The following is a 16,830-nucleotide window of genomic DNA, read 5'->3' as shown; positions in this document are numbered from 1 at the left end:
TTGTTGTCTGATCTTTTGCGTTGGTTCTGAGCATACATGTTTGTTCTTTATACAAAAGTCCTATGGTTTTCTGTACACACAATCGGACTTTTCTCCATCGGACTTTTGTTGCCAGAAAGTTTGTCCGTTTGCACAGCCAACAAAAGTCAGATGAAAACTGAAAAAGTTTGTCCGATGGAGCGTACACACGGTCGGATTTTGCCTTAAAACAGTTAACTTGCATGTTTGTTGTCAAAAAGTCTGATCGTGTGTATGGGCCTTTACGGTTTACAAACATGTGTACCGTGGGTATCCTTGCCTACTAAATTATATTAACATTTATAATGAAAGTCTATGGACGTTTCTATGGCTTAGTGTTTGGCACCATCTACCGGCCAAACACTGATAGTGGACTTAAATTATTTTTTGCTTTCACAAGCATTGAACTATTTACAAGAAGTGACTGTTATTTACACTGGAGAGTTGACCTTTTTACCCAGGATGCCAGGTGACCTACCCATGAACACCCTCTCTGACAGTGCATGCTGTGTAGGACATAAAAGGACCCTGAGCGTCCATCTTAGCTGTCTTGGGAATTCATGGCCTGCCTGTGAGGGCTTATGAGGAGGCCTCCCCGAAGAAGCAGCCTATTGCCCTTTCGGAGTGCAACCCTGCTTGTTTGTGGGAGTGACTTGAAGGGCCAGAGACACAGTGAACAGATTGGAAAGATTCAGAGACACTTGTTTGAGCATCGGAAGACCAGGTCCACCTATCGGAATGGAACGGAGTGACGGAGCCAGCTGACATAGAAGCAAGCTGCAAACACCGGACCAAAGTTACCATACCAAGCTTTTGATCCAGTTGGTGAGCGGGTTACAGCACACAGTTTACTAAACTTTGCACCTAGTCAGACTTATATACAGGCCTCACTGGGATCAATAGTCCCACGGTAGAGAAGTATAGCAACTGACACTAGTCCGGCATAGGGCCTACTTACTATTGCATCTCAAGTATTGTATTATAATTACAGAAGCAACGCTAAGATCATTCTTAATTCAACTTTAATTACTTTAACCCTTGGATTACAAATTATAAGGAATTATCATTGCTAGCGAAGACAAGAAGATCAAAAAGACTGAGTGCTTTCAGTGAGATCTCACACATAGCTATGAAAGTAGGGGGAGCTCCCTTATTATTACATTGTTTATAATTATTATATCAAAAGTAATTGTTCTGTCATTCTATGTTGGGATGACAGCATAATTATTGTAACCTGTTTGCCAATACTTCTAGAAAAATATACTTTGGTTAAGTACCTCGTTGTGTGGAGTGTTGTTTTCACCCAGCAGGTGGAGCCAGGGGATCCTGACGTGTCAATACAGGTATATTGTGTTATATTATAATGTACTGTCTTGCACCACAGCTGTGTCAAGGGGACTGAGTCAAGTTAGTGGGGTTTATTAGCAAAGTGCAGGCCCAAATCAAACCAAGCCAACTCCTTCGGGGGTCTGTGCTACACATGTTTTAACTACTTTAACCTGGGGGGACAGAAGTCATTCCCCATGGAGAACCCCATAGTCTGAGAGTAAAGGCCCATATACACGATCAGACTTTTTGACAACAAACATGCAAATTAGCTGTTTTAAGGCAGCATCTGACCGTATGTATGCTCCATTGGACAAACTTTTTCGGTTTTCATCTGACTTTTGTTTGCTGTGCGAACGGACAAACTTTCCAGCAACAAAAGTCCAATGGCACAAAGTCCGATCGTGTGTACAGAAAACCATAGGACTTTTGTAAAAAGTACAAACACACATGCTCAGAACCAATGCAAAAGATCAGACAATACAGAAGCTCACCATAGGTGGTGGTAAAGAGCAGGTAAACCAACGTGATTTAGTGAAAGTTGGCTGAAAAAGTTCTGCCGTGTGTATGTGATATAAGTTCACGGCCGACGCCCATTGTACAAAAATCTGTGGGCAATTTTGTACAAAGTCAGATCGTGTGTATTAGGCTTAACACTATAGATGGCTACAGCATGTGTCCCTGGGAGTGAGGTGATCATAGATTGTGATAAATGGCCAATCACAGAGGCCCTTTTCCACGTGATCAGCTATGTTCAATTACAGCTGATCACAGGATGTAAACACAAGCTGGTTATGGGCTTTTCTTTCCTCATGCTGACATTGTGAAGAGAGAAGAAGAGAGCCGATAACCGGCTTGTCTTAAAGGAGCATCAGCACTGGTAATCAGGGATGTCAATCAGTGCCCAACAGTGCTGTCAATCAATGCTCATCAGTGCCCATTAGTGCTGTCAATCAGTGCCCATCAGTGCTGTCAGTCAGTGCCCATCAGTGCTGTGTCAGTCAGTGCCTATTAATGCCTCCTCATCAGTGTCACTTATCAGTGCTGCCAATCAGTGCCCAACAGTGTCTCCTCATCAGTGTCACTTATCAATGCTATCAGAGCTCATCAATGTCACCTATCAGTGTCCATCAGTGCTGCTTACCAGTGCCGCTATAGCAGTGTTCATTAATGCCACCCATCAGTGTCCATCAGTGCAGCCTGATCGGCGTACATCAGTGAAGGAGAAAAATTACCTGTATGCAAAATTTTCTATTTTTTTTTGTTTATTTAGCAAAAAAAATGAAAAACTCAGTGGTGAGTAAATACCACCAAAAGAAAGCTCTATTTGTATGAAAAACATGATAACATCTTCATATGGGTACAGTGTAACATGACCACGCAATTGTTATTCAAAGTGTGAAAGTGTCTAGTGGGCAAGTGGTTAATTTCTGTGTTATTTATATTTTTATGTGAAGGGCAGATAAGGCTAATATAATATTTGAAGCAATAAAGTTCATGGGTAACATTATTAAATGTCATTAAATGACACATCTGGTGAAAAAACTGTACAATGGGCGGCCAATGTCATAAAAAGTGAGAGCCTCATGTTCTCCTCCTCACCGTATTATTGTCTTCATCCCATATTATTTTGTTATGGTCAATGTGAATTTGGTCTTCTTCTTTAGCCCATGGTTTGTACGAACCAACATCAATAGAATTTGCTCTCATTTTGCGATAAGACTTCATCAAATTTACTATTTTGTAGTGAGAAGAAAATTCACCATTTTCATCAAAGAAGGTCATTCTGTCTGCCGTCTTATATGGATTTTTTATTTGTTTCACATATTTATGCAACTGGAGGACAGAAAAACCTCAAACAAGTTAAAACTGAAGTTTAAACAATTTTTATGTTGCTTTCCCTTGTTTATCCATCTCCCTTTATCAATGCAATATACAGTGTATCTGTGTATATATCTATCTATATATATGCATGACAGATTAAAATCCACTAGGGTGCAGAGTAGATAGGATGACTCTGAGTTCCAGTGCCATACAATGGTTTCTGCTGATGAAAAGCTCAATTCCAGGCTGGTTGTACAATGGCTGGAGGGTCTCCTCATCACATCAGATCTTATATTCAGGTCTCAGGAACAAAGATGGACACCACATTGGGCTCATCCTCAAAGGCCCCATGAAACTGGACTTTACTGCAACATTCATCTGGAGATATCTCTATCAACCGCTTGCCGACCACCTCACGCCGATATACTTCAGCAGAAGGACTCGTAAGGCAAACTAAAGCCCCGTACACACTATCAGATTGTCTGCTGAGTTTTTCCTTCAGATTTACCAAAACCATGTAGTAGAAGGGCCTGCCTGATTGCATACACATTGAAACTCCTAAGGTTTGACCTCATATTATATGGTTTTGGTAAATCTGAAGGAAAAACTCAGCAGCCAATCTGATAGTGTGTACGGGGCTTAATATACCTGTACGTGGTCCTTTAAGAGGCAGCCAGTGGGCGTGGCAAGCTCCGTGAGTCACGTCGCAGGTCCCGCGGACTCGATCGTCGCAGGGATACCCACGATCGCCTCATAGAGAGGAAGAACGAGGAGATGCTAATGTAAATAAGCATCTCCCCATCCTGCCTATTGACAGTGTCACTGATCTCTACTCCTTGTGCCACAAGTAGCCACCCCCCCACAGTTAGAAACACTCCCCAGGACGCACTTAACCCTTATACTGCTCCCAGTGGTTAACCCCTTCACTGCCAGTGTCATTTACACAGGAATCAGTGCATTTGTATAGCACTGATTACTGTATAAATGACAATGGTCCCAAAAATGTCTCAAAAATGTCTGATGTGTCCACCATAATGTTGCCGTCAGGATAAAAATCGATGATCGCTGCCATTACTAGTAAAAAAAATTAAAAAAAAAATAATAAAATGAATAAAAATGCTATAAAACTATCACATATTTTGTAAATGCTATAACTTTTGCGCAAACCAATCAATAAACGCTTATTGTGATTTTTTTTTTTTAACCAAAAAATATGTATAAGAATACGTATCGGCCTAAACTGAGGAAAAAAATTACATATTTTTGGGGGATATTTATTATAGCAAAATATAAAAAATATTGCATTTTTTTCAAAATTGTCGCTCTTTTTTTGTTTATAGCGCAAAAAATAAAAACCGCAGAGGTGATCAAATACCACCAAAAGAAAGATCTATTTTTGGGGAAAAAAGACATCAATTTTGTTTGGGAGCCATGTCGCAAGACCACGTAATTGTCAGTTAAAGCGACGCAGTGCCGAATCGCAAAAAGTTCTCTGGTCAGGAAGGGGGTAAATTCTTCCGGGCTGAAGTGGTTAATAACTATATATACATGGATATATGTTCACGGAGGTCCTGTCCTGGGTGAAGACACTGCTAACTTTATTTTCAAATCCCACTCTTCCACTTAGTGAAGGATCTGGTTCTCTTATTTAGCTACAGGTTTAGCACAATATTATTTTTGGGGGCAGCCAGTTGTCATAACTCTCAACCCCCCCTCAATGTGTTGCTCACATTTGCACACACAGATTCTAATGGTTAAATTAATACAAAATTCTTGTTTCTTTTTACTGAAAAAAAAAAAAAAACTTTTATACTTACCTCCTCTGTGCAGTGATTTTGCACAGAGCAGCCCGAATCCTCCTCTTCTCAGGCCCCTCCCTCCTGCCCCCACAGCAAGCAGTTTGCTATGGGGGCACCTGAGCCAAGCCGCTGCTCTGTGTGTCCATTCAGACACGGAGCCACAGCATGGCCCTGCCCCCTCTCTCCTTTGATTGGCTCACTAATTTTGATTGACAGCATCAGGAGCCAATGGTCACCGCTGTGTGTCTCAGCCAATCAGGAGGCAAAGTCCTAGACAGCCGAGTCTCTTGTGCAACATCGCTGGATCGAGATGGGGCTCAGGTAAGTATTAGGGGGGCTAGGTGGGGGGCTGCACACAAAAGTTTTTTTTTTATCCTAATGCACAGAATGCATTAAGAGAAAAAACCTTCTGCCTTTACAACCACTTTAAATACACTCACAGGCCACTTTATTAGGTACATCTTGCTAGTACCGGGTTGGACCCCCTTTTACCCTCAGAATTGCCTTCATTCTTCGTGGCATAGACACAACAAGGTGTTGGAAACATTCCTCAGAGATTTTGGTTCATAGTGACATGATAGCATCATACAGTTGTTGCAGATTTATCGGCTGCACATCCATGATGTAAATCTCCCGTTCCTATACATCCCAGAGGTGCTCCATTGTATTGAGATTTGATGACTATGCAGACCATTGAAGTACAGCGACCTCATTGTCATGTTCAAGAAATCAGTTTGAGATTATTTGAGCTTTGTGACATGGTGCATTCTCCTGCTGGAAGTAGCCATTAGAAGACAGTAGTCATAAAGGGATGGACATGGTCAGCAACAATACTCAGGTAGGCCGTGGTGTTTAAACTATACTTAATTGGTACTAAGTGGCCCAAAATGTGCCTAGAAAATATCCCCCCACACCATTACACCACCACCACCAGCCTGAACCGTTGATACAAGACAGGATGGATCCATGCTTTCATGTTGTTTATGCAAAATGATGACCTGACCATCTGAATGTAGAAGCTGAAATCGAGACTCATCAGACCAGGCAATGTTTTTCCAATCTTCCATTTTCCAATTTTGGTAAGCCTGTGGGAATTGTAGCCAAATTTTCCTGTTCTTAGCTGACATGAGTGGCACCCGGTGTGGTCTTCTACTGCTGTAGCCATCTGCTTAAAGGTTCGATGTGTTATTCAGAGATGTTATTCTGCAGTCCTTGATTGTAACGAGTGGTTATTTGTATTACTGTTGCCTTTCTATAATCTCCAACCAGTCTGTTTATTCTCCTCTGACATCAACAATAAGGAATTTCCCTCCACACAACAGCTGCTCACTGGATATTTTCTCTTTTTCGGGCCATTCTCTGTAAACCCCAGAGTTGGTTGTACGTGAAACTCCTAGTAGATCAGCAGTTTTTGAAATACTCAGACCAGCCCGCCTGGCACCAACAACCACGTCACATTCAAACTTCTCCTTTCTTCCCCATTCTGATGCTCAGTTTGAACTTCAGCAAGTTGTCTTCACCACGTCTAAATGCCTAAATGTATTGAGTTGCTGCCATGTGATTGGCTGATTGGCAATTTGTGTTACCAAGCAATTGGACACCTATCCCTAATAAAGTGGCCGTTGGTGTATAATTGGCTAAGTATTAGCATATAAAGTTTCATTTCACATTACCCTGATTTCTACACAAATTAAGGATAGGGTTGAAGCACAGTTACACTGATTACCTTGGTAGTCGTGTATGTACTGTACAAAGATATGGTTTAATGACTGCTCCATAAACGATTCTTAAACATTGAATATAGAACAAAAACTTACAGTGCCTTGAAAAAGTTTTGAAATTTTCCACATCTTGCCATGTTGCAACCAAAAACATAAATGTATTTTATACGGATTTTATGTAATAGACCAACACACAGTGGCACATCATTTTAAAGTGGATGGAAAATGATAAAAGGTTTTGCTTTTAGGCCAAAATGTAAAATTGTGGTCTCATTTGACCAGAGCACCTTCTCCCTCCACATGGCTTCTCACAAACTGCAAACTGGACTTCTTATGGCTTTCTTTCAACAATGACTTTCTTCTTGTCACTCTTCCATAAAGGGCAGATTTGTGGAGAGCACGACTAATAGTTGTTCTGAGGACAGATTCTCCCACCTGAGCTACCGTGGGCCTCTTGTCTGCTTCTCTGATTAATATTCTCCTTGTCCGACTTGTCAGTTTAGGTGGACGGCCATGTCTTGGTAGGTTTGCAGTTGTGCCATACTCTCTCCATTTTCAGATGATGGATTGAACAGAGCTCCGTGAGATGTTCAAAGCTTGGGATATTTTTTTAGAACCTAACCCTGCTTTATACTTCTCCACAACTTTATCCCTGACCTCTCTGGTGTGTTCCTTGGCCTTCACGATGCTATTTGTTCACTAAGGTTCTCTAACAAACCTCTGCGGTCTTCACAGAACATCTGTATTTATACTGAGATTCAATTACAAACAAGTGGATTCTATTACTAATTAGGTGACTTCTGAAGGCAATTGGTTCCACTAGATCTTAGGAGTAAAGGGGGCTGAATACAAATGCACGCCACACTTTTCCCATATTTGTAAAAATAAAATTTGAAACCATTTATGATTTTCCTTGCACTTCACAACTTTGTATTGTTTATCACATAAAATTTTACACAAAAAGTTTTTGGTTGTAACATGAGAAATTATGTGGTGAATTTCAAGAGGTATGAATACTTTTTTAAGGCACTGTATGATATGTGTGAATACATGAGCAGATCTAGCTACCTCAAAAGTTCTGATAAAGAAGTATAATTCTATGTATTTTGCTACTGATTAAATAACATTGTTTTGTTTTGAAGAAAGATTGTAGAACACATGGCTCTTCTCTAGATTCTTAAGGCCCATACACACGATCAGACTTTTTGACAACAAACATGCAAATTAGCTGTTTTGGAGCAACATCCGACCGTGTGTACGCTCCATCGGACAAACTTTTTTGGTTTTCATCGGACTTTTGTTGGCTGTGCGAACGGACAAACTTTCTGGCAACAAAAGTCTGATGGAGAAAAGTCTGATCGTGTGTACAGAAAACCATAGGACTTTTGTACAAAGTACAAACAGGCATGCTCAGAACCAATGCAAAAGATCAGACAACAATACAGAAGTTGACCAAAGGTGGCGCTAAAGAGCAGAAAAACCACGTGATTTGGTGAAAGTTGGCGGAAAAAGTCCTGCTGTGTGTATGCAATACAAGTTCAGGGCCGACGCCCTTTGTACAAAAATCCAAGGGAAAGTTTGTACAAAGTCCTATCGTGTGTATGAGGCTTTAGAACGTGTTTTGTTTGTAACATGGAAACAGTTAATCTTCTTGTTCTGCAATAAGGGATTTGAAAAATGAGAGATCTCTTATAGTGAGCAATGGGGTTCATTTACTAAAATTGGAGAGTGCAAAATCTGGCAGCTCTGTATAGAAACCCACCAGCTTCCATTTTTTTTATTTTATTTTTTGTCAAAGCTTAATTGAAGAAGCGGGACTTAGAAACTGATTGGCTACCATGAACAGCTGCACCAGATTTTACACTCTCCAGTTTTAGTAAATTAACCCCAATGCATCGCTTGTGTAAATTCTTAAGTGTATACTTTAATGTATAAAATGTTCTTAGAAAACCTTTTATGTGGATCATGGAGCAAGTTAATCTTCTTGTTCTACAATAAGGGATTTGGAAATCTAGAGGTCTGTCAAGCTGGTAAGTTGTTCCAAGCTCATAGGAATGCATGTCTCTAAGCCCTTGTACACACGATCGGAGATTCCGATGGAATGTGTCCGATCGGAGCGTTTTGTCAAATATTCCGACTGTGTGTGGTCTGCATTGGACTGTTTCCATCGGAATATCCATCGGACCAAATTTTCCAACTTGCCGGAAATATTTTCCGACAAAATGCTCCGATCGGACATACTCCGATCATGTGTAGAGAATTCCGATCGGACAAAGTGCCACACATGCTCAGATCAAATTCCTACATCAAAGCTATTTAGCCTGAACGTAGTCCCGTCGTAACGAAATTACGTCATCACGTTCCGAACGATCGGATTTTCCGACAACTTTGTCCGACCGTGTGTATGCAACAGACAAGATCCGTCGGACAAAATCCAACGGATTTGGTTGTCGGAATCTCTGACCGTGTGTACAAGGGCTAATAGTGAACAATGTGTTGCTTGTTCAAAATCTTAAACGCACCTGTAGCGGCGACACTTTGGACAAGGTGTCTGCTATGTACAAATTTAGTTTTTTCCTCAGAACAGTAAAGGGGTTTTGAGGGCTAATTGTGTAGGTTTAACTTGGGCATCAGTTTGGCTGGGCTGTGTTAGGGTTCTGCCTGGTCATGCGTATAGTTAGGTGCACATGACAGGCCCAGAACCAAGCCTGGTTGGACGCTTTAGGTATCAGCATTCCCCGGAGATAATCAGTGGGTGCGTCTGGCCCCGCTGAGGAGTTTGGGGAAGGGTACTTAAGATGCTGAAGTCACGTGTTCAGGGTTGGTTCATGAGGCAGAGCTGCCTGTTCCGGAATCTGGGCCGGGGTAGCCCCATGAGGGGTCCTGGTCATGGGAGCGTGTGCCAACCCTGCAACATGGTCCGTTTGACTAACCTCAATAGACCCGCATGGTCTGGGGTAAGGATCCATCTGTTCCCGAGTCTCAGAACCAGCTGGTCCGGGCCGCAGTAACTGAGGGAGGATTCAAGGCATCCGGGTGTGCTCGTACCTTGGAGGTGCACCACAGATCATGTAAGCGACTGGGGGAGGACTCTTCGGAGGAGGACACCAAGGAATCCACACTTTTCCAGTACTGCCATGGAGACAGAGAATGTTCCAGGTACTGAGGTAAGGTTTCTGCTCACTTTCGGTTGAAAACTTTATTCAAGGTCAGAGACTTTGTAAGTTCCGGATTGAAGTGCTGACTGCCATAATCTCTGGCTAGAGATTTGTTCAGCTTTGAAGTGCCCAGCTGTGAGTGGCTACTCTCTGGGTTGTATTAGAGATTTTCTAATGATTAGCAGTTCAGGGTGCCTACATTTTTTCACCCTTGCCAACTGTTCCCATACGAGACTGTGTTTGTTGGATGTTACCCCTGCAAATAAAAACCTTTCTAAAGAACTTTTATGGTGTCAGCGTCCAAAGTTGTTGGGTACTAACCCTGGGAACCCCTAGACATGGAAGAACAAGCCAAGCAGATAACCAGTAAGCACAAACGCCAAGGCCGCCCTATTGAGGGTTATGGCCACTACACACCCAAAAATGGAATTTCCGCTTTTTGGAATTTCCCCCCCCCCTCCAGTGTCACATTTGGCACCTTTCAGGGGGGAGGGGGAGCAAATATCTGTCTAATACAGGTATTTTGCTCCAACTTCCGGCATAGTTACCCGTGCCACTTTCAGGTATCTGCTCCACTTCCTGTCCCCCCTGCTGTCTTCTAGGAGACACACAGGTACCAGGAGACAGCAGGGACCAGTGGGAACGAGCAGTGCAAGCCACGCATGTAGAGTAGGGAACCAGGAAGTGAAGCTGCAAGGCTTCACTTCCTGATTCCCTTACTGAAGATGGCGGCGGCTGCACCCGAGAGCCGAGGGATAGATGAGCTTTGGGTTCCGACATCGTGGGCACTCTGGACAGGTAAGTGTCCATATTTTAAAAGCCAGCAGCTGCAGTATTTGTAGCTGCTGACTTGAAAGAAAAAAAACTGCAGAACTCTGCTTTAATGTGTACATTTTTTGTGTTTGATAGGGCCCTACATCTCTGTCAGCCAGAACAGGAGCGTAAAAGCCTCTATGTTAGACCTAAAGACCACAATCTGAAAACTGTTGTCATCTGGGATCCTCTAATATTTTATTTTCTGTATACATGCACAGAGTTACACTCGAAACAGCATGGATGGATGAATCTACACTGACAGCTACTATAATCGACAGCCGTGCATGCTGGGGCTGTCTGAATTCAATAACCAACAGTATAGATTCAGTGTAGAGAAATCTATGCATAGACAATTGGCCATTCACCTTTTTGATGTTTCAGTAGAAGTTTCTGAAGGTGCTGACGGGGTCACTCACAGCTCAAAGTTATGCCTATTCCTGTTCCGGTGTATGGCCAACTTAATTATTCTACTAAAAAGATATGGTGTGTTTTGTTGGGGCCGTCAGTGAAGCTACTATTCACACAGTGGCCAAAGTGGGACCTGCACTCAGTAAAATATGATGAAAGTTATACATTTTCCCTGTTCAGACATGAGATTGCAAAGTCTGGCAGAGGGAAGTCTCAGAACCAATTCCCTTTGCAGCCCTCAGATGTGTAAAAGGGGGGGCACCTCATTGGGTAAATATTGAACAGGATACCATCGTCCCAAATAGTACATGAAAAAAAGAAGGAGCTCTACAAAAAGGATTTTTTTTTTTTTTTTTTTTTACAAAAAGGAGCTCCTTCTTCTTTTCAAGACCTCAGATGTGGTCAGTGGCTAAAAGTTGCAAAAAACTTATATTTCCGACCTTCTTCCACCACGTACCCTCCCCAAACAATTTCCTTCAAGATAAATGACACAGTCATTAGTCCTTCCCCACATGTCACCACACTAGGTGTAATCCTGGACTTGAACCTCTCCTTTTGATTCCACTGTCCAAACCTTGCTACCCTAATCTCCATAATATCTCCAAAATGCACTCCTTCTTGCCAATGACACCACTGACATACAAATTCACTCTCTTCGTATTCCTCACCTGGACTATAATACCTTCCCCCTCATTGGCCTACCGCTACACAGGCTATCATCCCAGCTATAGTGCTGCTGCTAGATGTATGCGCCTAACCATCATCTCATTAACCACCAACCCTCTTTGTCAATTTCTGCACTAGCTAAGTACTAACAAGAGCCCTGCCCAGAGGAGCTACATCAACAACCTCATCTCAAAATATCATTCAAACCATCCTCTCCGTTCCCACAAGACCTCCTGCTCTCTAGCTCCCTCAATACCTTCTCCTATGAGCTCCTCCAAGACTACTTCAGATACTCTTTCATTCATTGAAACATTCTAATGCAATCTGTCTGGCCATCTCCTGCTCTGTCTGCCTTTAGGCAATCCCTGAAAACTCATCTGTTCAGGGAAGCCTATCCTGCCACCACCTAAAAACTATACTTTTATTTTCTCATTAGCTCTTACAGTACAGTTATTTCTTTTTGTATCACTTGCAGCTCCTTTTAGATTGTGATCTCCCATGAGCAAGGCCCCCTAACCCCCTTGCATTGAATTATATTGTAACTGTTCTGTTTCCCTTTATTTTGTAAAGCACTGTGCAAACAGTTGGTGCTATATAAATCCTGTAGAATCATTATAACAAAACCAAAATGTTTGGTCAAAGTGCCTTCTTATGTTTCTATATAAAAAAAAAAAATTAAAACATTATTTACAGACTATTGCACTATACTGTTTTACCTGCTTAAATCTGTTAATATTAAAACTGTGATTAAACTTGCTGAAGAAATGTATAGCTTCAGCCATAGCTTCTACTGCAATATACACTCGTAGAGATTCTCCGTGAAGCATACTTCCTGCAATTAGTGGAAAAAAGACTCTTACGAAACTCTGACTAAGAATAGTAAAGTTTTGGAAATAAATATTTTTCCCATTTTGATTTGATGTTATATTGTAAAATGTAACCATCCGATCATCCAGCAACAGTTCAATTTGTGAATGTCTTGACAATAGATTGTCATCAAACGGACTTTCATCAATACCAATTTGTGGATCAAACAACTCTAAAGACAAACTTGTAATAAAAGGTGTCAAAATGGTTATCATCTTGATTTCACCTGAAGTCCAGCCTGGGGGAAGGATAATCATATTGTTTCTATTGAACTGAGAGTATTCATAAAGGTATCTCTGAGCATTGTTTGTGAAGGAACCACAAAGTATTAAAACTTTACAATGCACTTTACTAAGTGTGTCTGTCCACTGATCCATTGTAGCAGAATTCATGGTCATTCTTTTCTCAAAAGCCACACAAATCTCCTGGGAAGCCAAATTTCTCTTCAGAATTTGCACTTCATTCTCTCCGGTATCATTGTCTGATAAAAGTATTCCAACCCAATTCCAGCCAAAATGTTTCACTAGTTTGGCAATTGCTAAATAATAGACATGATCATTCTGAACTGTCCTGAATACATGCGGATAAAGGAGTCTGTCACTTAAAGAGTAATCGGTGGCTCCATAGCTGATCTGAAAGGAGGAGGATTAACTATTAACAGGTCTGGCACCAGCATAAGGCTACTTGGACAGCCGCTTTAGGGCATCAAAAATAGGTAGTGGCCCTGCTGGAGCTTTGATGGTTGCAATGGTGCTAGAGGCGATTCAGTTTGCATTGTGCGCTATACAAGTATTTCATTCATTCATTCAATGGTGACCCTGCTTATGCTCTAGGGGACCGTGAGGCCTTCTTTTCACATTAGGTTTTACACGTTAGCATTCATGGAACAGATCTCTGTATTTTCCTACTGCAGCCTCTGAAAGACTGCTTCTACTGCTTTCCCTCCCATTGGCATTCTGCTGCTGCTGGAGGAAAATACAGGGGATCTGTTCTAGTATATGCTGCCCCCTCCCACTCCTCATATCCAGGTTCTACTTCCTTCTGCTGCCCGGGCCACTTACTGTATGTGCTCCCCTGGTACCCCTTTCCATAGCGCTTCTGGCTTCACCTATTCTCCTGCCAGCTGTGGTCGCAGTATTACTTCAGGATATAGAACAGGGAATGGGCTGGTAAATTCATAATTTACTGGCCCATACCCTTTCTGAATGAAAACAGTGAGTGATCGGTACTGATCACTTAATGTGTTCATTTATAACTGTGTTTACTATGCTTTGGTTTGTGAATGAACAGGGAAGATGTACTCTTCCTGTTCATTCATTCCGTGTAGCTAAGGGTGCAGTGATGGAGATTGAGGACTGTGTCCTCAATCTAATTTCTCTGTCTCAAAAATTAGACATCAGGGTTCTGTTTAAACTCATGATATTTCCCCAAAGCACCTTCAAGGGCTGATAAAAAAAATTGTAGAAAATAATAATAATAAAAAAATAACAAAAGGTAAAAACAACTGATACTGTCCACCTCACTATTGACACCATCCATTGTTCTATTGACCCCGTTCTCTGCCCTACCGACAAAGTCTACAGCCATACTAACACTGTCCATTTCTCTATTGACTGACACCTTCCACTACCCTACTGACACCATCCAATGTGGGATGGTCAGAGCAGAGGACATGGGGTATGCATTGTGGAGAGCAGGTGGGGGGGGGGGGGGGCGGCAAAAATACTATTGCCTGTGAAGACAGCAATCCTGGCACTGGCTCTGACTATTAATTATGATGTTACTATATATCAAAGTTCTATTCATATCCATTTGGCACTAACATTATAATTAGAGACTGCACTATACAAATATTTCAAAATACAACTGATCTTTTTGATTAAATCAGCTAAATACATTTCAGGTGCATTAAAACAAAACATTTATTTATTTATTTCTACATACTGTAGAACACAGCCAGAGCCTGAGTAGAAAAGCCGGCCCCTGCCAGCATGCTGTAGAGAATGATCCTTTCTCTCTGAGTTGAAACAGTGGTCTACCTGCAGAGGTACGATACTCCCCCAGTTGAGTCAGATCTGTAGCTTTCCAATCAGCAAAGGTCATAAGTATTATAAGATATAGCTTGGGTTTATCAGTGGACATGTTGGACCTCTGCAGAGAGGCCACTGTTTCCACACAGAGAACAGTGACCTTTTTCTGCAGCAGGCTGGCAGGGGACAGATGTCCCTACTCAGGCGAAAGTATACCTTCTCAGAAAAACTATGCAGATCAGATCAGACCTGACATCAACCTGGCTTGTGATCTGCTTGCTTGGTATCACTGATTCTGGCTAGCCCCAAAAAAAAACAGTTCACCCACATTTTAAAATAAAAAAGTCAGCAAAAGTTAAACTACATTTCTCTCAGTAGATATGCATAAAGATGTAATTTATATTTATAATTACAAACTCTAGCACAGTTTTGTATATTTTTTTATATAAAAAATAAAAAACAGATCAGGGGCCACTCCCATTCCATAGCAGGCACTTCAGGTGTGGTATGGATTTTAAGGGGATTCTCACACCAACATGAAGAAAAAATGGTGTTGGGTCCCCTCAAAATTCATACCAAACCCTTATCCAAGCATACTGCTTGGCAGATCAGGAAAGGTGAGGGGGGTGGGTGAGCGTCCTCGCTCATGAACCATACCAGGCCACATTCCCTCAGCATGGGGGGTGCTTTGGGGTAGGGGGATCCCCTCCAAAGCATCTAGTCTCCATGTTGATAAGGAAAGGGCCTTTTCCCCACAGCCCTGGCCCAGTGGTTGTCTTATCGGAATCTGGTAGCCCCATTAAGAAGAGGGGCCCCAGATCGAGCCCCCCTATGTGAATGAGTATAGGTTACACACAGACCACACCGTTTTTGACAAGTCCTTTATTAAAAAAACAGAATGCCCCCCAGTGTAGATCCATCATCAACCACAATGAACGCTGTTCGCAACCCCCCCCAAAAAAAGTCCTCACGCAATGAAGGCTCCCATCATTTGAAAGCTCTGCTGCCTCCCACCGCTAATAAACTAAAGAGCAGGGGCACCTGGTGATGTCACTGTATAGCCTCCTTGTGACATAATTTTTTACTATATAACCATGGGGGGACAGGATCCTGAGGCCCCCTTGTTGAAGGGGGCTTCAATATTCTTATAAGCCCTCTGCCTGCAGACCCCCACAACCACTGGCCAGGGTTTTGTGGAAGAGGCCCTTTGTACCCATCAACATGTCGACAAGGTGATTTAGTGATGTCACCGTATGGCCCTGCCCCCTGGTGATGTCATCGACTAGGGAATGCTGGACAGATGATATCACATGGGGCGGAGTCAACCAGTGATATCATTGGGTGGCCCTGTCCTTTCATTTATTTAGCGGTGGAGCTGTCAGTCTTTGGAAGCCTTTGTCGCTGCAGGCTTTTTTTTTCAGCAGCCAGCTTTCGTTGTGATTGCCACTGGATATACTCCTGGGGACAGTTTTTATTTTTATTTTTTTAATAAAGGGCTTGTCAAAAATTTCCCCCTGTGTTTATTTACACTTTTTTTGGGTGAATGAGTAGGGGTACTATTCTCATTCACATAGGGGGGACCAGGATCTGGGGGACCATTTGTTAAAGGGGGCTTGCAAATTCTGATAATCCCCCTGCCCACAGATCTCCACAATCACTGGCTAGGGTTGTGGGGAAGAGGTCCTTGTCCCCATCAACATAGGGACAAGGTGCTTTGGTGACGTCACCGTATGGCCCCACATCCTTGTGATGTCCTCGACTGGGACATGCTGGGCTGATGACACCACAAGGGGTGGGGTGACCCGAGGACATAATTGGGTGGTCCCATCTTTTAATGTATTTAGCAGCAGGAGGTGGTGAAGCTGTCATTCGGCTGAAGCCTCCATCGGGTGCAAACCATTTTTTTATTTCGGGTTAACTGTCATTCATCATGATTGACATTAGATCTACTCCAGGGCACAATTTTTTATTTATTTTTTTAATAACACACTTGTCAAAAGTTGCCTCCTGTATTTATTTACACAACACTTTTTTGGTGAATGAGTAAGGGTGCTATGTACCCCATATTCATCCACATGGAGGGGCTGGCTCTGGGGACCCTCACCCACAGACCCCAACAATCACTGGTCAGCGTTGTGGGGAAGAGGCCATTGTCCCCATTTTTGCCATTTTTTAAAATTGTTAAAACAGCCTGCTT

At 42.3% G+C, this 16,830-nt stretch overlaps 1 protein-coding gene across 1 annotated transcript in view; it reads right to left on the bottom strand.

The window, feature by feature from the left end:
- LOC143940039 (vomeronasal type-2 receptor 26-like) overlaps positions 1-16,830 on the bottom strand; it is a 150,559-nt gene that overhangs the window by 56,445 nt on the left and 77,284 nt on the right. The window contains exons 3-4 of the mRNA XM_077461087.1: positions 12,453-13,235; positions 2,947-3,180 (exon numbers count right to left, since the gene is read on the bottom strand). Of these exons, the coding sequence (XP_077317213.1) occupies positions 2,947-3,180; positions 12,453-13,235 (1,017 nt within the window). The remainder of the gene's footprint in view (positions 1-2,946; positions 3,181-12,452; positions 13,236-16,830) is intronic.

This window comes from Lithobates pipiens, unplaced genomic scaffold (assembly GCF_037356315.1).
Source record: "Lithobates pipiens isolate NorthernLeopardFrog02 unplaced genomic scaffold, aLitPip1_a1.2 Scaffold_3, whole genome shotgun sequence".
Taxonomy (NCBI): Eukaryota; Metazoa; Chordata; class Amphibia; order Anura; family Ranidae; genus Lithobates; species Lithobates pipiens.
This window is presented reverse-complemented; position numbering and strand designations above follow the sequence as displayed.